Source organism: Phlebotomus argentipes, unplaced genomic scaffold, assembly GCF_947086385.1.
Source record: "Phlebotomus argentipes unplaced genomic scaffold, Phlebotomus argentipes genome assembly contig_15, whole genome shotgun sequence".
NCBI classification, from domain to species: Eukaryota; Metazoa; Arthropoda; class Insecta; order Diptera; family Psychodidae; genus Phlebotomus; species Phlebotomus argentipes.
The window spans coordinates 8,568,320-8,593,482 of NW_026776181.1; the positions used below are offsets into that span (position 1 = coordinate 8,568,320).

Below are 25,163 nucleotides of genomic sequence, written 5' to 3' on the forward strand. Positions count from 1 at the left end.
AATTCTCAAGAGACTCAAAGCTGTGGTGCAAAAAATTGATAGATTACCGCATTGCTCTTATAAGGTGTTTTCGGTAACGAGCACCGAAGCTCTTCCAGCCCGGCACATGAGAGGCAGCCAAAGTATTGCTCATCGTGAGCTTTATCATGCAAAGTAGTTGAGGGTAAGCCTATTTGGGCGGGTAGTTTGCATGGCATGTGATAAATTCATCAGTCGGGACACATATTATCATAATAATTACATTTTAAATAGACTTCGCTCTCTCTGAGCCTTTCCATATAGCTTTTTCGCTTTTGGCTTTGAGTTATTTCATCACGCTCTCCTACGTTTTCAAGGATTCATTATTTTCTAATGGATTTCCCAGTCTCATCCATTTGAGGCGCAGTATTTCAGCATTAAAAATGATAAGAATCTAATCAAAAGAGCATATTGTGCTTATGTCTGCCGGCTTTTTTCAGCCACATGACAAGCATTATGATAGATGCCTCATGTGAGCACAATGTCAAGGGCGGCATCATCGCATATATTTTCAAAGAATGCGGAGGAAGTTTCCACCAACATCCTTGTAGGGAAGATTACAGTATGGCATATTGAAAGTGGTGCGGAAATTTGCAGAAACTTTTCCCAGAGAGTGAAATTCATGTCAATGGTCCCGTTTCACCCACACCAGCGGCAATTTCAATGTCAATGGTGGGTTATTCTGTCTCAACTTTCAGGTGCAGAACGTCAGCATTGATGTGTCTATAATGGTTAAATTGATGACACGTGAAAGCCTTTTTGATAAACATCATTTGGCCCCTACCCAAGCTATTATTAATTCTCAAGTCACGACCAATTTTTCCCACACCGTCTTGACATTTTGGTTGGGGTAATGAAGAATTTGAGGACTTCGAATCGCAGGAAGTCATTTGCAAAGGTCTACCGAACCGACCGAACCTTCACCTCTTATCAATCGATGTGTCAATTTGAGTGATTTTCATGCAACGATGCTGACATATTAATTAAATAGTCAAGAACATTGTTTGCACGCACTTTAAGGAGGGTAATAGAGAAAATAATTTGAAATATTGCGTGAAATGAGAGTTCGGAGCGGCAGCCTAATAAGTCCATAGAAATAAAGTTGCAATACATTTAAGAGATATTTACACATCATCGTCAGGGGTTGGGGGTGGGAAGTACAGTACAATATCGTGGGGGAATATCGAGTAACTTTGGTGGTGTGTATAAAAACGGATGATTGTGCGAAGGGTTGGCGGCTCTCATGAGTCTTTGTCACGCGAGCATCGTTTCCTAGGAAATCTCAACCCAAAGGGGCGGCTTCGTGGTCTCTTGCTGTTTGGAGTGTTATGTGAAGTGATATCGATTTCCCAGCCAAAGTCCTTCCATTGTATACAAATATTGCATCGTGGTGTTTGAGCTAATTGAGTTTGTGGCGGGAATTGTTGTGGCTGAGCAGCACTGTAATTCCCCCATCATCTCTAGTTTTATTGATGCCTAAACTACGGGATAGTGTGTGATTAGATAACATTTGCTTCTGACACACTTGCATTAATTGACTGAGAGATGGAATTTTTTTTCTCTTCTTCTTCTCAGTACAGCACAACATTTTGTGATATTTGACACTTTCAATGCAATGAGGAATTTCCATTTACTATGCTTGCAATCAGTGTCGATCAGAAAGAAAAATAGATTGAATTTCAATTACCTCCGCGAATCGTTATTTTCGTTGACGTGCTTTCCACGTAACCGTTGGGGCAATCTTGGGAGCGTGTGTGCTATCGCCTCACATGCAGTGCCTCGAAAAGGCAATATTCTGGATGCTAATTACCAAACTAGGGGGTATTTAGTTTCGATTTCCGTCATACCCAACAATTTTCGCCATCCCCACCCGCGGAGCCTCGGGTCTGCCGTAAACAATGCCGAGCCAGACGATCCAATATCAATTTCAAGTTCACAGTTTCCCAGAATTAGAGGGCATGTAAACATAGTCGAGTGGGAAAATTGCGGGGTGGAACACGTGTAATTCTACTTGATGACAATACACATTGGTGGCGGAAGAGGTTCTCTTCGCGATTGCGCTTCCTGAGCTGGAGAGGCTGCTGTCCAAGGTACAGCCACACACACTCCTGGCCGTGAGTCATGGAGTCGCGCAGTGCATAAGTTTCTCTCCAGCAATTTCTCGGGCTCCTGCTCGCACTTCTTCCTCCTGGTCGTCGACACACGGCAATAAATATACAGAAATATAGTGGCGTGAATAAATATTTGGTCGGGCGGCGACTATAGTGGTGGGAATTCGTTGGTGTTGTGGCGCGAAATGGGATTGTGGGTGTCGGCGGTTAGAGATTATGAAATGTGTATTCGCATCGTGCTATACCGTTCAATGCGCAATATTTGATCAAATGTGCTATGATTCTGTGTCTGCCGCCAGAGAGGTACTCCGAGTCTTGGGGCCCCCGTTCGCGCTACCGGAGTGGCAACACCTGCGATTGGACGTCAAGCCTCCCTTTCCGCCAGAAGAACATCTGGCAATATTTCACAATACGCACAAAGTTAATGCGATCTACGCAGTGTGCTTGATATGATTGATGTATGGAAATTGTCGGAGCATTGTGCTTTACGATAACGCGAACATTAGCGCTGTTATCTTATCTGTGCAGAAGAAAAATGTTCAATGTGTCGCATTAGATTAGGCAGAATGTCCTATCACTGTGTATGATCCATGACAGATTCTAGGCAAAGTGCGAGCTAGTTTTTATTTACTCTACGATATATTTATTATGTCGACATCTTTAGTGTAAAAGTTTGAAAATCCTGCAAATCCTGTTGAAACTTTATGGCATGTTTGCGTGTCAGGTGGAAAAACTTCACTTTGCAATTGCAATATCTTTCTGGAAATGCGCCAGAACAGAGTTCCACATTTGGCATCAGAATGGCATTTGACATCCATTGAAAAAAAAACCCCACGAAATGAAGGATTTGATTTATTGAACCATGATATCAAAATGCAATTAGTTTACCTGATCCAATCCTTAAAAATTCATGCCGTTATTCTTGTGATCTCAGCGGCACTTACAAGGTAGATTTTCTAACTATCTTTAAGACAAAACTAAGAAACGTCTTCATTGAAATGCGTTGAGATATAAAACCGTAAATAGTTTATCGATGAAAGATTTCACATTTTGAGGAAAAATCTAATGAGACTCCTGAATGTTTTAGACAAAGTTTAAACATGAGGTTGAATTCCTTAATCACTGTGCTAAGAAATGTGAGAAATCCACGAGGCGAAGTATTTAGGAATACAGCTATGTGTAGCCACAGGTGGGAAGTGAATTTTGCAAGCTTACTCTTAAGGCTCATCCGAAAGTGTAGGAATTCTTGTTGCCGGAAGTCAAGTCTTCACCAGCAAGCGTTGGTTAACACTCTTCGACAGATACTTCACATCTCCCCCACTCCTGCGTCTCCCTCAAGCATCTGTGAATGAAACCGCCAAGACGTTGAGCATCGTCTCGGAAAGCTCCCTCCCCTGCCACGTTCCCAGAGAGCGCCGAGTTCGTGTCTGCCCGATGCACGCTTTCGACTGCCCCACACTCGGCGGCGTGTTGGTTGTGGCTCGGCGAGGCAAGTCGACAGTGGAAGCTTTCAGTTCACTGCTGGCTGTCGGGACGGAAGTGATGGTGCGGCCAAAGCGAACCGGCACAGTTTCTCGCGGGTAAACATTCAAATGACGAGAGCGTCGCGGTGAAGTGTTCTACCGGTTTTTTCCTGTGCGCTCGTCTCTGAGAGACACTTGAGCAATTATCAAAGAACTTGTGTGCGCTCCTCAGACTGGCCAAGATAAACACGCGCTGTCGCTGTGGAGTCAAAGTGAGAGGAAAATTTTCCTTGGGTCTCTTGTGAAATTATTGCGGTGTAGAATTTTTTGCGTAAGGCGACACTCATCAATTCCTCACACTCTGTGTGACTTTCTCAATCAATTTGGGGAGTACGTGAATTTGTAGAGGCTCCGTTTTTTGTGTGTCCAAGGGGACTGGACGCCCAAAGATTTCATTCGGGAGAGCGTGATTGTGTGGCAGAAAGCCATTTACAGACCACTACGATGGCCATTTATCAGTGGGAATGTTTTGAATTCCCATCATGAGTAGCAAATGTAAGAGGCTGAGAAAATGAGCACTCGCGTGCCTGTGTAGTTGTTATCTCACTTATCAGTGCGTGTAAACAGAGCGAAATGCTCTCACATCAATTCAACAATTTTCAATTCGAGTAGCTGGAAAGTTCGTGGTGAAAAACCCCGCCAACTCCCTGGACATTGGACAGTGGCGCTCTTTATCGGCGCTCCATCGTGGGTCATCCATCAAACGCCACCCCGGGGATCCGCCGACGGAGTCTTTCCCCATGTGGCTCTCCATTGGCATGATATAGTGCCTCGAGACGGCACGCAAGAAACACCATCGGGCCATCAATAGTCGAGTCGGTGTTGTATGCTAAAATTCGCAGTGCATCATAAATTATTTGTGTGGTGTAGGGAGAGGCCAAGAATGGTCACAATACTGTCGGGTTAGTATATATGGCAAAAATAGAACATTGGATGTATTATTCATTCATATTGTGGCGTTGATGAACCGCGATCAATTTGAAATGCGAATTGCCGTGGAAACACTTTCATGCCACAGAGTGTTTTGCTACTTGATGTGGTGTAATTGACCTTTTCTCAATCACGCAAACATCGCGGTCCGCGCACTGGTGTTGGAGTTAATCTATAACTTCACGCCATTCACCCATTTCTTCTGCCCATCCCCATCGGCATTCCGCAAATGCACCGGAGTTTAGGGTTGTGCCCAAACCCGCACCTCTGCGATCGGGTGATGGATCACTTGGAGTTGAGCAGCTAAAGCTGTACCGACAAATTGCTGAGACTCCCACACGAGTCCACCCCCGTAATCCTTTCTGCCATGAGACCAGCTGAGAAAGTCCGTCAGTCCTTCACTCCTCAGCAACTTAATCCCATGTACTTGACGACTCCTTTCGCTGTTTAGCCTCCAACGTATTCGCATAAGCGGATTCTGATCCCATCATTTAATAACACATTTACTATTCTAAAACCAACTCGGGAAAACATGCCTGGTTAATTGTCGCAATGGCCAGAAGTATGACGTTTGTTCTGCAGCAGTGTTTGTTTTCTCAAGCACACGCTGTCCAGAAATATATATATACTACTATAAATTGTAAATTAAACTTAGCAAAACTCTACAGAGTCACAGTGAATGTCTGCGGAGTGGCTGAAAATTACATTCCAAGTGAAAACCTGTCGATATTGGGCTCAGAAGTCTTTCAAAATATTTTCTTTACTGATCCAATTTGCACATTTATTAAATTTTCCTAATATAATTCTGCGAATGTGTGCCCGAAAAACAGCCAAGAACATTTCAGAGCAGTGTGAATGATTTTATATGTAGGGTATAAATTGGCAATAACTGTGGGGAAAATATTAAATATTTTCCATGGCTTTTCCCAGACTTTAATAGCACTAAATGTCCAATAATTTATTCTTATGGTGTATTCAAACACCCCAACAATTTCACGTGTAGTTCATTATGTGTTAAATATTTAAAATTCAATTACCAGACATTTTCCAATCGAAAATTTTCTGGGAATTCCGAAATTTTCCTAAATCCCACTACACTCAAGATGGGCGCATTCAATGCATTAATATAACACGAATGAGTGGGTGTTTTACACTTCAAAAATGCATTCTACTGGAAATCCGAGATGTTTTTGTTGCATTCCAGAGAGTTCACTTCTCTATACTCAATCTCACAGTCAATAGCGTAATTCTATCCTCTGCAATTTCTGCACAAATATCGTTTTATATTGTTTTCCCATGAATAAAATAAACATGGTCAAATGTTTATATGCTGTGAGAATATAATTAAGTGTATCCCTTTTCTGAGGAGGCCTTCTTTTGTCAAAGCTCAACAAAAACGGCGTGTGTTTTGTTTTTTTTTTGGGGTCGTGTGGCACCCAAAAGTGATGTCGTGTCCCGAATATTTCATCTCCTATTACCATTTATTAAATCATTTGCATATACTGTATTATGATAATTCCTCAATATTACACTCTTTCTTTCTTCTATTTTTTCTCATTTTATTCGTGTTACTACAATTCTACACGCACACACGGCATTGTTTCCATTTTCGGTGTATTTTACAGTGGAGATAAACTAGAAGACGAAGATGATGATGATGATGATGAAAAAATCTTGAAGGCCGTTTGTGTTTACACATTATTTGCTGGCGGGAATTTTTGCGTGTATATTCCATCAAAAATCGTATGAATGCGGCGACTAAAGTTACATTTTGACGGCATGGAGAGGAGAGAAATGCACAGTGGGTGGCAAAAGTGTTGCTTAAGTGAAATTTAATTAAATTAAAACCAACATTTTAGCAATATCGAACACGAAACTTTGAGGAAACACTTAATTGTGTGATTTGGGCATTATAATCAACGGGGCTTGGCATGTGAGTGGGCGGAGCTTTCGATGAATTTCCCTTTCTACTATAAGCGTGACTTATGAAGGAAGTATTCAATGAAATTAAATACAAGGAATGTGAACAAATCTTTAAATAAACACATACATACTTATAATACGACAGCTTTACTTCGCTACATAAGATTTAAATATTGTTTGGTCGATTTCGTCACTTTGTACTACGATTTTGGGTTTCATTTCACATGAAATCACGGGAAATAATAGTGAAATTTATAATTATTAGGCGTATAAAATATGAGCATTGGCTGTGAATTTCATAAACAGTTTGCGGTTTCCGCGAACAACATCCATTGACATCAAGCGATTTCCAGTGTTGAAGGCTTTAAAGTTGTTTTGTGTAGTGCACACGCAATTTATCTCGATTGAGTATCAAATGATTGGCAAATTTTTTTGCACTTGTGCTAGACATAGGCACTTTTTGTTCACAATTCAGCTCCCACACCAACTGGCGCCACAGCAACTGAAAATAGCCTGTAATTTCAATCTCACTCAGAGCGACACGAAAGTTGATGTTCATCAGAAAAATTCCACTGGGAAAACAATGGGAAGCACGAGATGAATATCTCTCATTAGTTTTTCATATTGTTAAGATATTGTTTATGATAAAATATAGCAAATACAGCCATCAATTACAACGTACAAATTGTGCGCAATTTTTCCTCACTCGTCGTGAGATCAACACAATTGTTCCTATCAATGATGGAATTAAATCACTGGAGTGCAACACGAGTTTATAAGTGAATTTTGCCACTAGGAGGATCTTTGAAGAATTCTAACTTAATGGGTTTGCTATCGAGCCACCTCAAATTCACGAGAATCTATGCAAATTCACAGAGATTGGAAATTCATGGGGAAAAATTTCCATACAGCAAATTAAGATTAGCCAGTGCTTAGCCTGTGGCTGAGATGCGTAAAGACTTGATGGTATGAGAAAGTGCGTCTTGCAAATGGAGATGAAACAAGTCCAATTGAATTAAATAAGCAAATCAATAATCATCAATGAAAATTACCCATTAGTGACGTCTAAGCATCTTCTATATGAGTTGTGCTGCCTCGAAAAGAAAATGTTACGTGATCATCATGTTGATTGAGTAAGGCGAATGCTTGAGAGTTTTTCAGTCGTCATTAGTAATCAATATATGCAGAAGAAATGTGTCTTCTTCGACTGTTGATGGCCAATTTAAATAAGAAGGAGGTGTAATTATTATTTTTTCAATTGAATTGAATTCCTGTGACTCTTTTTGGGATAGAAACGAAACATGAGCTTCTATTGCGTAGGATATTTTGAATTTTTCCCCTTCCTCGCTTTGTCTCATCAATTTAGGTGCTGTTTTATGTCATAAATTCTACTTATTGAGGGTTGAATATTGTAATCATGGCGGCCCGAGTGGATCGCTTTGGAAGAAATTACAAAGTGAATTTATTATTTAAGGGGTTCGTAATAATTTGCATACTGGATGAAATTCCAGGTGAATCATTTAAGAATTTTCACCTGAAACTTGTGAGTTGGCGTAGTTAATTTTAGGAGAAAACCGAGAAAACATATTTTTTCCCTCCTCTTAATTTTCTCTCTTTCTCTCTCTCAAGAATTTAATGCAAGATAATATTTTCTTGCGAAGACAAATAATTACATAGGCTTTGTGAATTAAGCCTCTAATAAAAAGAGCTCTCTTTTTTGGTCGCGCAGAGAAATCAATGTTGGGAGAATTGAGGAACTAAGAATTGGGGAGCGCGAATCATAAAACACAGTAATTTCGAGCAATTGTGAGCAATATTTTAGTTTCTTAATTTTTTCGAAATACATATTGCAAATTGATTATCAAAAGCTGGGATTTTTAAAAACTTTGCGACGCATCCATATTTTTTGAATATTGTTATGCGCTGTTGCAAAACATATACTTGACAATTGCAAAAAGTGCTCTAAGATGTGATGATTTTATATAATCCTTTCTCCTCGAAATAATGGCATTAAGCAGACTCCTGAACAGAGCCTAATTGAATACTGATGATTTTATCGCTGCACAAACAATTTTCATTCAATCTGCTTGTGGCATTAATCGAATTGTACAGCACAGCATCGGATTAGAAGTGTATCCTGGAATGACGACTCAAAGAACATATCTGCACGCGTCATATAATTTCCGGTGTGCACAAAGCTTGGTTATTGGCTATATTTGCAAGCAATTAGATTCAATTGAGAGTCACATTTATTGATTAATAATTGTATCCATTCGCATTGGAGCAACCTCCCATGTGAGACGCGCGTACTCGCCTATCATCTGACTTTCTGCGTATAAGAATACTAATAAAACTTCAAAGTGGGTCAATGGCAGTTTTTTCATTCTTTTCGGCTAAAAACTTGCCGCTCCAAATGTGTCACATGAGACAGAGGTGTGCGGGTGGGCAGGGCGCAGAACATACGTCATCGAGCAAACTTGGAGTCATTGAGCTCCAGTTTAAATAACACCCGAATGACTGTTTGTCTTATTACTAACGGCTAAAGTGTTGGCAGATGGAGGAGAGATACACCATTACTTTTCGGGGGGGAGACTTTTCTCTTCTTGCACTGGCAAACTTTCCATTGTTGTTCCACGAGCTATTTTCCACACCAGAAATATACACACCTTTCCACAATAAATCCGATCACAATGGGGAGCTTCAGGTGTTTTTCGTGGGGCTTCCACCACATGTTTTTGCTTGCGTTTCGAGACCGCCTCGAGTTCCTTAACCTTGGCTCTTGAGCATGTTAAATGGCAAGGAAGCGAGGAAAGTGACTGAGAAATTGGTAATTAAGCACATTTCCTCCCCTGATATCGTGCGGGGAGTGTTGAGAAAAAAATACTTTACCGCTTGTAAGACATCAGAAATGTAAATTATATGTACGCGTCGTCTCGATTTCTTATGGCAGAACCCCTTATCGCACGAGCCTTATTGAGTTGAGAGCAATAAACTACCGAGGGTGCCTTTGTCTTGGCCATGGGTTTCGGCTATTGGAAAAAGCGTGGTATTAGTTTCTTAAGTGAATGGACACTTTGGTACATCTGCTACAGCAATTGAGATCGATTTTCTCCCTCTTCCATCACCCTTCTCCGTGGGGGTAGCAAATTTTAATTAACTTATTCAACAAGTATAGCAACTCATTGAAACATGGCTGGCAAAGTACTCAACAACATTAATGCACTTGACTCGCAAGTCCATTAGCATTTTCTGCATAAATTGGCGAATTACGGGGTGAAAATGTACATCAATGGAAATGGTTTGGGGGGTGAAATACCGCAATCTTCGCCAGAATATGTATATGTGAGTGAAGCAATTATTCTTTCTCTCCCTCCGACTCTTCTTCAACTTCCCATCCCACTCGCTTGAGTTCCGTTTTATTAATTGAAATAATTCCGATGTTTTCTAACGAAGAGCGCGTCGGACACATAAAGCGCGTTTTTTGAATCTCTTGTCGCAATGCAGAGTGAAACTGTACGACGCAGACGATTTAATAAAAATTTACGATTGTTTTCATTGTGCCCACAAATTGATTGATTCACAGCGTGTGAGTTACATAAGATGGAGTATAATTGAGTGGAGAATTTTCAAATATGCCCATTTACACAGTATTCTTGCTCGTCTCGCGCCCATCCATCCGCCAATTAACTGCATAATGGCGATATTCAGAGTGTGAGAGAGGCAGAGACTTAAGCAACGTGCAATTAAATAGATTGATTCCGATCTGTGTGCGTATTTTAAGTTTTAATGACAACATACCAGGCGCCTCCACGCGGGAGGTGAGCTTGGAAGAAAGTGCGAAGAAGTGAGTGATGTGACGCTGTTTCGCTGGCATTATTTACACTGTCCATGGTGCGGTGCGGGCGATTTGCTGGACAAGGGTGAGGAGTGACTTCCTCTACCCGTGGACATCCCACTGGAGGCAAGTCCATGGGCCAGACATCTAGCATGTGCCGCTTCCGTGGATGCCGCTACAAGAAAAGTAAGCCTCACCCCCAATTTCATCCCTCGCAGCAATAAAAATTCACTTCAGCGCGACGCTTGTTTAATTATTCGTGAAGAAATTGCCTTTATGGGGAAGCGAACACTTTTTGATTAATACATGCTTTTATTGGTTCTTTGTGCCGTTCGCTCAATCTTCCGTCTGCGGGAGCAAAAAAATCAGGCATAAGGGAATCATCTTCGCGGAAATGATCAATTCGCTTTCCATATGCCCGAATCAAATATGTATGTACTCTCATTTCTGTTTTGGAATGAAAATGAATTTGAAATAGAAATGCCAAATCAAATATTCGAGCGAAAAGCAATGAATTTTGCATTCCCAGCGCTCGTTTGTAAAATTGAATATGAAATAAATGCAATGGACAATTTGATTAACCCATATTATTCAGCTTTTCGAAGGCAGGTTGCATTTGTCACGGTGAAATTATAATTGGACCCAGATTTGCTTGTCACAAGGCTTGTATTACAAGCTTGTTTTGCTGTTCACATTCATTCTGAACTTAGGGGTAGTTTCTTTGGATTAACTCTTGTCTGAAACTTTAGATAATTGCTTGAAAGGAAGAATTGAATTAAATCATTTTCAGTTTAAAATATTTTCAGCACTTAGCTCGCTGTCTTCTCCTCAGACTGACCCTCAGCGGAGGAAAACTGGCCAAATGCCATAAATGGCATTTTATGCTGAATTGCGCTCACAAAATTCAACGAGAGCGTTTTGCCCTCCCAGAATCAGCAATAAAGTTATTCTCTTAGCTTATGCGTAGTATCATTGTTCACGATGTCTTTATTTTTTCACAAAATGCGGATGCATTTAATTTTATTATTGCCGCTCTATTTGGCTTTACGATCTAAACGAAATGCATACTTATGTTACTTAAATAGTTTCTAATAGGACTTCTCAAGCCGTCTCAGAGCCATGTTGGGCAAAAGTGTATGCGTAATTATTTTTGTCATATTGTTTCACTTGAAAACGGGGGGCTCGTGGACGTCAACCTTGTCCTCGCGTGGAGATGCGTCAAGGAAATCACTCATCTACAGCAGAAGAGACGCTTCAATTTATTAATTAGGTTCGCGTGTCGCTCAGAACGGTGGCTGAGGATGGGAAAAAAGCATAAGTTGTCGGAAGGGAGGTGAAATGGGGGATAAAATTAAATTCCATCATTTCACTCGAATGAGTGAGCGATGGTACAATTTGGCAAGAGGCAGACGCACATTTATCGCAATTATGGGTTGGATGTGAAGTGTGTGTTTTATTAAGTGGTGATAGACCCTCATCATCGGGAGGACTTTTCACCATTGTTTAGCATGTGTGATTGCTTCTGGAGCAACCCCTAGACTTTCCTCGTGTCATTGAGTCACGTTGATTCAGTCTGACCCACTTCGTGATGCTGGATTTTGGCATGCACTCCATAAAACACTCTGAGGGTGTTTGTCCTTATTCAACACCGCACAAATGTTCGTGAAATTGTCCAGTCGACGAGTGGCCAGAAGGCCGATAGGAAGAGAAGAGAAAGAGAGTATATAAAGTGCCGGATGTTGTGTCAGATAAATCATCAAGTTGATGTGTCGATTAGTTTTTATCGTACCTCTGGTGTTTTCTCTATGTGTCTTCGAAATTGAGCAATTTGGTGCTCTTTCGGTCTGTTGCTCAGCTTCTCTCTTACATTTCGTAATTGAATTAATATAATTCTGTGATTGTATCTGGCATTGGAGGGAGGTTCAGCTGGCGATATGCCAGCAAAGCTGGACAGCAAATTGATGTTGTCACATATGAGAATGGCAGGGATTCCGTGAAGAAGAGAAGCCTACGCGAGACCTGCCGTCGAGGGTGTTTTAAAATAAGGAGGTACAACGAGAACCGACAAGTGAATGTAACCAATGGAGACGCCCAGTGTCACCCGGCGTCTCCATCGAGTGGTAGAGAAAGAGGGTGGAAACAGCGGAGAGCTTCAATTGTCGTAAATAATTCAATCAAACCTCCATTTATAGGTGGGAGCCAAAAATAGGTGCAATTACCCTGCGGAGTGTCATAAAATTGAATTCGTTTGCCAGAAATAGAAACTGAAATTCGTGAAATTCATGCCAAAAGTCGCATTGGTTGACGATAAAAAGAAACATTGTGTGTGGAGGACAAGAAGGGGAAATCATCTGACTTCGTCATACATGGCATGCGGATTGCCTTACACGGCTGATTAAGGTTTTGCGAAAGTGTGGGAGGGCTTCAATGTAACGGGTTTCCTTCTCGAGCGTTCGTTAACTCGCCAACTTTCTCTGTCATTGTAGGCTTACACCTGCGAAGCATAGACGCGCCTCAGAACAGAATGCCCGCCGAGCAGGGGGGCGCGGACTCTGGTACTCGTTCCGGCGTCCCCCTGCCACTGCAGCTGCCCGCACCTGACACGCAGGTCAGCTATGATGCCGAGTACGCTCGCATGGAGGCCTGGCTGGATGAGAATCCCGAGTTCGCGCAGGACTACTTCATCCGCAAGGCCACGCGCCAGGTTGTGGACGCGTGGCTCGTGAATCACGCCACGCCGGGGGCGGAAATATCATCGCCAACCTACAATTCGGGCGCCTGCTCGTCGCGAGGCGGCTCAGGGGCCACAACTCCAGTCAGGTGAGGATATTTATCACCCATGACTCCTGCTAATTAATTCCCTGGGAAGAGGAAGTGCTGCAAATGCGAATTTATAGCCCGATTGGGAAGTGCCACGCACGGATCGTTGACTCTAATTTCAATGTGAATGGATAGATGCTGGGATACGAATTTGTTTATTCTCCCAATATTGCGCACACGCTTGCGAACACGTGAAGTACATTTCCAAACAAAACACAGAGATAATTTGAAAAGTTCCCTTCGCAACCGCTGAAAAAATAGTTTATCGTACACTTTAGAGATGCATTTCACTTAAGACATTTCAGAGTAATTTGATTTTGTCACAGCGAAGCATCGCTTTTGTGCGAGAAACTCTTTCGCTCGTTGAAATTTATCCTTCAGCAGCCAAAGTTGTATAGGGGAGAACGATGCAAATTTGAATGGGGTTTTAGGTTCACAATTAGCAAAGTTCTGCATAGTGTCGATTTTGTGGTTTGAGTCTGTCAATATCGAATTAAGGAGACTAAAGTCGGCAGAAGATTTTATTACTAAAATATGTAGTAACTGAGTAACTTTACTGTGTAGAATCCCTCTCATTCCCCTGCGTCATAACGTCTCCTAAGTAGCTCTTTACACTCAACTTTGTGAATTGAAGTTTTACGATTTAACCAAATTAGTTAGATGTACCGCCAAGGGTGTATGGACGTCTTAGAGAAACAGGAAATTCGGTGAGATACTTTGAAGAATCGCTGTTTGACTTATTCAATTCGCATTATCATTCTGAGTGGGAAACTTCTTGATTGTTTAACTGGGTACTCTCGATGAGGATATTTTCTTGGGCGAGGAGGGAAAATTTTCCACTCACTGGGCAGAAATTCCGTTGAAGAGCAGCAAATGTGGGCAATTTCGGCGGGTGGATTGGAAGGAAATGGAGAAATAGTCAAGCGGAGATGGAATTGCTCAGGATTCCGACCTTCTCCTGAATTAGCGGGGTTAATGACACTCCATATGTGATGCTTTTTTTTGTCTTGACAGAAAAATCTCAGCCCACGAGTTCGAGCGAGGGGGCTTGCTGAAGCCTATTGTGAACACCATCGACGGCACCCCCACGTTCCTCAGCGTCGGCTGCCAGAATGAGGGTGCCGCAGCTGTCATGGGGGCTGCGGGCGGGGCCGGCGGTTGGGGGCGACCGCAGCGATTGTCACGCAATGAACTCAAGCTCCTTGACGAGAAGGAGCTCATCTTTGAATTGGTAAGGTATCGTCGTTGTGAGGTCATTGAATCATGTCCCGCGGCGTGGGGTCAACTTACTTCTGCCGCCGCCACGACGTCTCCGATGCGGAACTGATCACTTCTCTCTTCGCTTTCGCAGGTGAAGGACATCTGTAATGAACTGGACGTGAGGTCGCTGTGCCACAAAATCCTGCAGAATGTCTCGATACTGCTCAATGCGGATCGGGGATCTCTCTTTCTCGTCCAGGGACGCACGAATGCGTGCCAGAACGTCCCTAAGAAGTAAGTGGCAATTTATCACACAACTTAATCATCAAATGAAAGACAATCTAGCGTCCACGAGCTCCCCGCAAAATGTGTCACTCATCGGTTTACCAATTAATTTGGCACAATTTATGGGTAAAGACATAATTAATAAGTACGCGCCCATGTTGAGAGGTGGGAGAGTGTTTAATGACTGAAATTTTCAGGACAGACGATGGGAGACGCTTTTTTGCTCAAATTGGGATTTGAGCATCGTATGAGACAAATTTCTTGCAGCGCTACAATAAATCTCTGTCACTTTTTGAACATTTCCACCCTCTCTGAGCAGTTGGTCTGTTTCTGCGTCTCCGCGACTGGGGAATAGTGGGGCTTTGGCAGAATGATGATGTTGCTGAATAACAATCGTACAGCTTCATTCCGTTTGCCACCACCGTAGGTCCTTGAATGCATATGAGTTTTAGGCATTCTCCTCCACTCAATGATGTTTTTCGTCTAAGACTCTCGTCCTATTCTTTAGCCTCTCAAGAAGGCGTGGGTGCTGAACAACCTTCAAGCCATTCTCATCGCATATAAACAGATTCGCGGCTTTTTTATTCATGGGACATGTGAAAGTGTGAAAGCCTCCCTGAGAGTGCTTCATCCCCAAGGATGTACTCCTCTGCCTCCAAGCTCTGACAAATAATACAAGAAAGTTGTGCAGTAAATTGAAATGAATTTTATGACAGCTGAAAACACTTGTCATTGTATAAAATACATTCAACACCTCATTTGAAGCATCCTTCTTGAGACATATTCAACAACTCTCGGATGCTTCATGTTTTATTTGGTACTACTCTCTGTAATTGTTTCGTTCCCACTCAATTTCCTAAAGCCAGTATGTTAAATTCAATTCGACAGTGTGGAAAACAAGGATTTTCTCTCACTCTGAGAGAATGTTGAAACTCTCTTAGCGTGAAAGAACATATGAATCGAATTACAAGCAAAATATTCTGACTTTAATGCAAATTGTGCTCAGCATAAAGTTTGAAATTTGCTAAAAAGTTAGATTTACCTTAAGTGCAAAAAACTATGCGTAATTTATCATGTGCACCTGCATAAATGTTTTTGTCGCTTGCTATAGCAATAAAGACACAGAATATTCAGTCTGTATTTTCTTGTGATTTGGAATTTCAACTACTGAAAAATTCCTCCCTTTTCATGTATACATGAATGCTCTGTTTTCCAGATGCTTGGTATCAAAGCTCTTCGATGTTTGTCCACGGAGCACGCTCGAGGAGATGGAGCAGCAGGAGGAAGTGCGGGTGGCATGGGGCACAGGAATAGCTGGACATGTTGCGGAGAGTGGAGAGCCCGTGAACATTCCCGATGCATATCAGGTATGCCATTGTCATCATTGATTTCATGCGAAATGCGTCCCGAATGGGTGCTGAGTCGGAACATGCTCTGGAGATGCCTCGAGCATCCAGTTTCCACACTTCACTGTTTATTTGGGTCTCTCTGTCGATGCCAACTCTATTAGAATTTGGGAGATGCCCAAAATGTCACTCATATAGCCTGTCTAGAGCACTTTTGCAACATTCGAGAGTATTTCTCAATCCAGAATTCGTCCGTGGAATGCTTTCTATCTTCTCCATCTCAGATATTGTCAGTCAAGCTTTGCTATTCAAATTTCACTGCTATGGTGAGAAATCTCTTCTCTGTATCACTTTGACTCATTTATTCCTGCGCACAGTTATCTGTGGCCTCTAATAGAAAAAGCTTTATGGAAGAAATTGAAGATGGAGCTTTTTATCAAGCTAAATGGTTGGGGAATTATTTACATTTCTGTGGTTATTACTCGTCTCTTTGCACATTTTATTAGCACGCGTTTCCATCAAAAATCCCAACTCACCCATAAGCAAAGTTGGGTGCTTTTCAGTGTCCTTGCCAACATTTGTCACCCGAAATTGTACATTCCACGCCTCTGGAGTTGTTTATGGATGATGACAGAGAAACCAACTCAGAAACGTAGAGACAGAATGGCAGAGGCGGCCAAGAGGGTTTGAGCAAGTGAAAAAGATATCCGAAAATAATGCTGAAATTGCATTTGTGGCACACAGAGTTGAAGTCATATTGTTTGTCTTCGTAAAGTGTTACAATTGGTAAATTGCTTCAGATAAATAAACTGTAAAATTATTGATTAGATAGAATAAGCACACGAGCGACAATGTTGAAGTCATTAACTTTACGCTGTCCTTTCAACTCTGTTTTGGCAGTCTATCAGAATTGTATTCATTCCGACGACAATCCAGAACAGAATGCTTTTCTCTCTATGTCGTGAGAAGGATGTTTTTCCCATGTCAATATTTCGCATTAAGTTGCTTCTCTGGCACCCAAGATTTGTCAGACACGCGATGTAGAAAAAACTTGTTGAACACTCTCTTATTGCTTATTGTCTTGATTTCTGATATTTTTGCTGCCGAGAGGAGTTTTTCCTTGTTGTGCTACAGTAGAGGAGAAAAAATGCACGGAAAATGCATGGAAGAAGTTTCAAATCACGTTCTTTTCCAAATCAATACGCAAAAGTGAGGAAGAAGCTGAGTTTCGCTTGCATTCAAAAGGAATTCTTGAGAAGAAATTCAATTTCCTGGCACACTCGCAACTTCTTTATTCATCATTAGTTCCCTCAAATTACCTGTGATACTTCTCAGTTGGGGATATGAAGCACGTGGAATATTTTTTACACGGCTGCTTGTCGATGTAATTTGGTGCGAAGAAAGTTGAATAGCACTCAAGGCGCGTATTAAATTTCACTGCGGTGATGTTGCCATTCATATCCTTCATGAATACGCTGTAGTCTCCGCCACCACAAGCGTCACATGAAAATGTGTCCTTAGAAGATGAAACAGTTCCCTAATTGCCTTCCAGTATCATCGTGACGAAGTCGTGAGGAAAATTTTTAATGAACATCGATGAGACGCACAATAATTCATCAGTCTCGGCAATATTCCATCTCTCTTGTCCATTTCCCCCAAGTGAAAATGAATATATCCCCAGGATAATAAATGCCGCTGCAATTTGCGCAGCACTAAGAATGCCAAGTAGTGTGTATTTGTGCTAAGAATGGATTGAATTTTTCATGTGAAATTTTAGCTTCATTTATTATTCACTGAAGGTTCATTGAATTGAATTGATTGTGTGTGTGATTCACATTCACTTGAAATTCATAATGTCAAGCGGGAAGATTGAGAAATTTCTGCAAGTGTAATGATTATTTGTCCTTGTTATTGCAGGATGAGCGCTTCAATCGGGAGATAGATCTGCAGACAGGCTACCGGACAAAGGCGTTGCTCTGCATGCCGATCAAAGATGCTACGGGGGATGTCGTGGGAGTGGCTCAAGTCATCAACAAACTCAATGGTGATTCCTTCACCGAGAACGACGAAAAGGTTAGTGGAATGCCGTCTTCCTATCTCGCTGCCGCACACGAATTAGTTTCTTCGTGAATATTCACAATCCACTGTGCGGTTGTCGATATCTTCCTGGTGATGCCTTTCTGGGCTGGTCTCTCCGTGATACAAATGATGATGATGTGATTTTGATTCGCTCTGCCAAATAAACTTTATTTCAACACAAAGAAAATAGGAAAATGCGGGAGGAAAGTGAGAAAGGGCAAATGATAGGGCGAGATGCTATCACTCTGGTGAGTGTGTGGGGATTTTCTTAGCTGATGGGCTGAGAACACCCACTCGGGGACTTTTGCGAAAATATACACGCATACATTTCGGAATTGAATGAACTCCTTAGCGCGCTTTCATCGATTTCAGTTTTAGGGCAGAGAAGAAGTGAATGACTCTTGAGAATTTGATCTCGATTGTGCCACCCAGTTGTGATATAGCACAGCCAAACGGGTGATTGTAATTAATGATTACTCCTAGGAAACTTTGCGAGTGGGGGTGATCTTTTAATTTTCCACCAAGGAAAAGAGTGAGATTCAGCGGGATGAAAAAAAGGCGAGAGAGTGACACGGAATGAGGCAGTAAATCGATTTGCAATTTTCCACTGGTCTCACTTTTATTATTCAGGAGCCATCCGGAGCTTTCCGCGAAGTGTCACAGCGCTTTTCTCCGCATCATCCACGATATGCGGATAAATGAATAATTCACTGAAACATGAGGCAGTCGCACAGATAATAAATGATGATAAATAAAATCGACCTCCGTGGATGTCACATCAAAACTATATATTCTCGCGAAAGTGTCACATTTGTTATCTTCGCAGCGTTGCCCGTTTTTCCGCACTCCAGGTCGGCGCGAAATCCCTCAGCTTTTAACCTAATTTCGTGGCGTTTATTTGCGAGAAAAAGAACACCAAAGGGTAAAACCGCCCCAAATTATTTGCTCACTGTCACTTGCCATGTGCGCTGCGAACTCTGAGGGTGGGATTAAATATTTGTGAAAACAATCGCGACAGAACAATTCAATTAAAACACAAATTAATGGCCATTTGTTTGAAAACCCGCTGTTTCCGCAGTTGATTTCTCACTTGCGTGGGTGAATTTCAGTGGAACATTTATGGAGGCTTTTTCAGCTTGATGGCCATTGATCCCATGTCATTAAATGCATTGAGACCTTTCGCTTATTGTGAAATCACATAATAATTATTTAATTATACCTTGAAATCCTGGAAATGACACCTGTCTTGAGCAATAATCGTAATATATTGACCTTAGTCAGCTGAGCATCTTATATATTTTTAGCTACCCTTTAAAAGACGATAAGTGCTTAGCACAAAATAATGATATTATCTAAAATATATTTATTGCACGAATTTCTGGATGTGACATTTTTCAGAAAGTCAATTAATTTCAATTAATCCATTGACAAATGCTGAAAAATTTTGTTTTCTATTTATTTTATTTTTTAATTCAACGCAATTTACATAGATTTTACAAGTGCACTTGCACAGAGAGTGCTTTCCTAGCAGTGTAGCAGCAAACAAAGTTGTATTTTTGTCAATTGACTTCCTGTCGTGACACTTTGGATGGATTTTTCCGTAATGATTTTTTGTGCAAATCCTTTGCACTCCTCCCCGAAGTGAAGCAGCCATGAATTATTGGTGCGAATGCTATAAATTCACAATGTGTCTGTTATGTTCTTCGTTTCTCGAAATATTTATATTTTATAGGCAACTTTATGTGCATCAGAAGAGCGCTTTCGGTGTATTTTCCAGCTCATTTTTTCCGCATCGATTGATGGGAAACAATGTATGTGATCTGTGGAGGTTTTTTTTTGCGTCGATGGGACAGAGTGCAAGTGGTGCGAAGGTGCAGCGCGAATCCCTGCATTTGCTGAATCAATCGATTCCGCGCGGGTCTTTAGAGCACTTAATATCCATGCGTTTAACTTTAATCCTTCGTAAAGCGAGTGCTAAAGTTTATTGCACAGCAACTCATTTTTATGTCCATGGCTCTGCATGAGAATATGTTTGAGTTTTCTGCTGCCGCACACGGGAAAAGCGCAAACTCTCAACAGTTTGATGGAGTGACATAAACTAATTTTATTGTTTTATGTTTCCGAATCTCATACATGCAATATAGTGCTAAATTGCAGAGCACTTTCCAAAGTTTTGATTGTTCAAAGTGGGCATAACTGACATAGCGCGAGAGGTTAATGACAAGCTATGGGGAATTGAATTTCCCATCGCCAGTAATAAAGTTATTTGTACTTTTCGAGTAGGCGTGCTGTTATGGACTTTTCCTCATCATCATTTCCTCTCAACAGGTCTTCGTGCGCTATCTCCAGTTCTGCGGCATTGGACTGCGAAATGCTCAGCTGTACGAGAAGTCGCAGCTGGAGGTGAAGCGCAATCAAGTGCTGCTGGATTTGGCGAGGATGATCTTCGAGGAGCAGAGCACGATAGAGTATATGGTTTTCCGGATACTCACGCACATGCAGAGCCTCATCCAGTGCCAGCGTGTGCAGATCCTGCTCGTCCATGAGGCATCCAAAGGCTCCTTCTCGCGGGTGTTCGACTTTGAACCGAACGACCTCAGCGAGGATGGCAGTCAAGCTAGAACTAGTCCGTATGAGAGTCGCTTTCCTATCAATGTGGGTATTACAGGGTTTGTGGCAATGACTGGAGAGGTGAGTTCAATTGTTTCACTGCGATATTCTGGACTTTTCCTACATTTTGGCTTCACTTCCTTCAGACTGTGAATATTTCCAATGCTTATGAGGATCACCGGTTCGACCCGAGTGCCGACGAGGGACAATCCTTCAAGCACAAGTCCATTCTCTGTATGGCGATAAAGAATTCACTGGGCCAGATAATCGGTGTGATTCAGCTAGTGAATAAGTTCAATGATCTGATTTTCACAAAGAACGACGAGAACTTCGTGGAGGCTTTCGCCATCTTCTGCGGCATGGGCATCCACAATACTCACATGTACGAGAAGGCGGTGGTCGCGATGGCGAAGCAGAGTGTAACCCTCGAAGTTCTCAGTTATCATGTTTCCGCCTCAATTGACGATGCCATCAGATTGAGGGTGAGTGTCACTTGGCTCGCGGCGAAATTGCCACTCTCTCAGATTTATCACTTCCATCCACAGCGACTGAAAGTCCCTTCGGCGGCCTTCTTCAAGTTGCACGACTTCTCCTTCGATGACATGCACATGGAGGATAGTGACACTCTCTTGGCATCTCTGCGGATGTTCTACGATCTCTCCCTCGTGGATCGCTTCAACATCGACATCGAGGTACTCTGTCGGTGGCTGCTCAGCGTCAAGAGGAACTATCGCCATGTGACTTATCACAACTGGAGGCACGCTTTCAACGTGACGCAGATGATGTTCGCCATCCTCACCACGACTCAGTGGTGGAAGATATTCGGGGACATTGAGTGCTTGGCACTCGTGATCGCCTGCTTGTGTCATGATCTCGACCACCGAGGGACCAACAACTCTTTTCAGATCAAGTAATATCCTCGAGGTTTCAAAAGATGATGAACTTGAGCTAATTTTCACGTACTTCTCAGAGCATCATCTCCTCTCGCTCAATTGTACTCCACATCAACGATGGAGCATCATCATTTCGATCATTGCTGTAAGTTTTTTTTCTTTAAATTTTGAAAAATCATTTTCGGGTTTTTAGCATCGTATAGCTGGTTATCCCTATAACATAGACTGAGAATAAGTCTTAATTCACTTTTGTCCCCGTGATAAAATGTTGGTTTAGAAAATACTCTTTTTTATACTTTTCACTGAGCCTTATTGGGAGGAATTTTGATAAAGATTCTCTTAAACAAGCAGAACAAAGATTCTGTATATAAATTTAGATTCACAGTCAAAACTTGGGTATGTGAAGTAGGAAAACACAGATAACATTGTTCCATTTATTTTATAAATCATTGTGGATTATATTTCATAGAAATTCGCGATGGTGAAGCGGAAACAAACATTTGCTCCTGTCAATAAGCATATAAACACAAATTCTGTTAAAATACTATTTGATTTCTCAGCTTCATAGGGGATTATTTTGATGTACGTACGTGCATGTGTCTATTTTATCGAAACAATTTAACATCAAAATACCCAGTGTTTGACATAAAATTATGTAATAAACAAGAGAGCTGGCCTTTAATCATGTGTGCATCGTGTATTTATGTATGTTTCATTTTCCAGTGCTCATCCTCAATAGTCCTGGCAACCAAATCCTGTCGAATTTATCATCCGACGACTACAGCAAGGTGATACGCGTACTTGAGGATGCAATCCTATCAACAGATCTTGCAGTTTATTTTCGGTAATGACAATGCCATTTGCGTATATTCCGTGAACATTGTCTATAGCAACAAGAGGCACATGATTTCTATCTATTTGCTGTGATAAGTCGCGTGTTCACGAAAAGTTCACTAGAATGGTATCACATGACAAAATTTGTTGTGGGATTTCGGTATTTTCCCATCACTTTGATATAGCCATGGCATTTATTTAATTACACACATTCATTCGGGGATGGAAGAGTGCGCGGTGAGGGAAATTCTTGTTTGAAAATAGATTCATCTCGTATAGACTCATTCGCCTTGATGGAATAATATGTGTTTTGGTATTTTGGGAATTGTACATCACATGTGCATCTCAATGTGAAGAATGGCACTTGTGGAAATTTCCGCAATTTCTTCTAACAATGTGATTTTTTCTTATGGTGTTTGCAGGAAACGGGGACCATTTCTAAATGCTGTTAAACCAAATTCAATGAACTACTGGCTGGCCGATGAGTCCAGAGGCCTGCTTCGTGCCATGAGTATGACTGTATGTGATTTATCGGCTATCACAAAGCCGTGGGAGATTGAGAAACGGGTGGCGGATCTCGTGAGTTCGGAGTTCTTCGAGCAAGGTGATATGGAACGACAGGAACTCAACATTACACCTATTGTGAGTTTTGCTGTATAATTTAGCCACGCATTTTGCTGACTGTGTGTGTGTCTCTATTCGGTTTATCTTCGATGGTAGGACATTATGGACAGGGAGAAGGAAGATCAGTTACCAATGATGCAAGTTGGATTCATCGACTCTATATGTTTACCCATCTATGAGGTGAGGATTTGTGGTGTTTTATAACACTCTCGCCGAGACACAGTGATTCTAGCAAAAGCTCTCTCTCTCCGCAGGCCTTCGCTGTATTATCACCAAAACTGGAGCCCCTCGTTGAGGGTGTGCGCAACAATAAAGAGCAGTGGATGAAATTGGCGCAATCGTGCAATAGGAAGACGCTGAGTGTGCGACACAACTCCATCCCTTCGATCACGAACCACAACAACAACCACATCAACCATCATCTTCCCAGGCGATCGATGAGCAACGTGACGAGTAGCTTAATAAATCGTGATAGTTGCTTGAGGACACCCAAGATAGTCGGCAAGATGAATTGCTGTGCAAACAGTGTCACGAGCAATTGCACAGTGAAGCTCAATGGCACGGCTGGCACCAAAAAGCTCCTCGAGCAGCAAGATTACTGCAACCATCAAGTCACGGACCAATGGGCAGACTAGGCTAGGGCTTTCCACTAAGAGTACCTTCTTGCTACACTCTGCAACATGCACCAATGAGTCAGTTTGATGGGGATGTGAGTTATCCCGCACGCAATCCCTGGTATTTCACCCCATAGACAAGATAAAATCATTGTGTGAGTGTTATTTTCTATCAAAGAGTAAAATATAATTACTGATGAAAGCACATAAGATGTGGGGAGAAAGCACAAAGGTAATAAATATATCTCTCAATTAGCGCAATTGTGTATAAAGAAGTGACCGTGAAGAGATGTGAAGGAAGGAGATAAAGGAAAAAATTGTGATGCTCTCTAAATTGTAACATAAAGAATTATTTAACTTATAGTAGTAATAAAATATGGACAGAATGTTGTTTTTCACTTCCTTTATTCCTTGATTTATGCGGACAGAAAGCCTTAATTCTGGCATCAAGATTTCGTTTCTTCAATTAGTTTGCATTTGACTCTGAGTGATGAAAGCATTCGCGTGGCAAATTCTCAAGGCAAATAGTTTGATAAAAACTGTTAAAGTGAATCAGCAATTTTTCCTCAAAAAAAAAATATCTAGAATTCAATCCCGCGCACAATAGTAATTTGAGTGTTGTCATAGCGTGACTGAATCTGTGGTTCTTGCTCAATCGAGCAATGCATTTTCGGCATTTTAAGGTGAGAATTCCTCTGGAATTGAAGTGCATAGAGAGAAACATCAGAGAAGCATTGTATTTCGCAGAATATTTGTTCACACTCGATGGCCAGAGAGAAGACATAGCATTGTACTTGTTGATTGTCGGACTGGGGAGTGGATTTCTAGTAGTGCGACCCAATGGGGGATTCTAGCAGTGGCAGGGATGAACGCGAGCTTTCCACCCCCACATGCAGCCTCCTTGGCGGTGCTTCGCAATCAGGCCCCAAGATACTGCGTTCAGTCGTGTGCGGGCTTTCTCAGTGGCGACACAGATGGTCTTTTCTCGTGGTCCACCCTCCAGTTGAGGAACAAATCTCAGACAGTCTCTCCAGCTCCTCCGCCCTCGACACTGTGTCTGGGGGTGTCGTTTTGGGAGTGGTGCTGCCGTGTCGCAAGGGCTGGCAAGAGTGCCTGATGGAGATTGCATTGGAGTGCAAATGCATTCACTAATGGTGTCTCTCCATCTTCCGTGAATGTCATTTCACCCCTTGTCAGCCTCATCATCTCACCCACGGCGACACACCATTCGAATTTCATTATAATCCCATTTTTGCCCCGCCGGTGGGGGTGAAAAGTGAAGGGCCCAGGGTGAATTGGTGGCTTGTGTTAAAAATATGGGAGGCTTCGTGCGCTGAAGGATAATGTGCTACAAAATGTACCCCCGAAATCTGGCGAGGGTGAGTGTGCTCGTGTAGGCGTTCTCCGGGGGCATTTTCATATGCCTTTCATCTCTGAGTGTCTTTCGTGATACACTTTTTCTAATTAAAATTTAATAACTGAAGCCATTCTCGGTCGTTTAATTTAATTGGAAAATTC

The 25,163-nt window shown here is 41.9% G+C and overlaps 1 protein-coding gene across 2 annotated transcripts; it reads left to right on the top strand.

The window, feature by feature from the left end:
- Positions 1–3,638: 3,638 nt before the first annotated feature.
- Positions 3,639–24,031, top strand: LOC132262828 (dual 3',5'-cyclic-AMP and -GMP phosphodiesterase 11-like). Of its 2 annotated transcripts, XM_059762265.1 has the most exons (15): positions 3,639–3,923; positions 10,154–10,526; positions 12,827–13,160; positions 14,175–14,391; positions 14,512–14,654; positions 15,862–16,012; positions 17,909–18,064; positions 20,399–20,761; positions 20,827–21,162; positions 21,226–21,590; positions 21,651–21,718; positions 22,297–22,417; positions 22,830–23,049; positions 23,128–23,211; positions 23,286–24,031. In XM_059762265.1, the coding sequence occupies exons 2-15, from the start codon at positions 10,475–10,477 to the stop codon at positions 23,664–23,666; spliced, it is 2,991 nt and encodes a 996-aa protein (XP_059618248.1). In that variant the 5' UTR covers positions 3,639–3,923; positions 10,154–10,474; the 3' UTR covers positions 23,667–24,031. The 2 variants fall into 2 exon arrangements, with proteins under 2 accessions (XP_059618248.1, XP_059618247.1); XM_059762264.1 differs by lacking the exons at positions 3,639–3,923; positions 10,154–10,526 and adding an exon at positions 4,371–4,554.
- Positions 24,032–25,163: the final 1,132 nt, after the last annotated feature.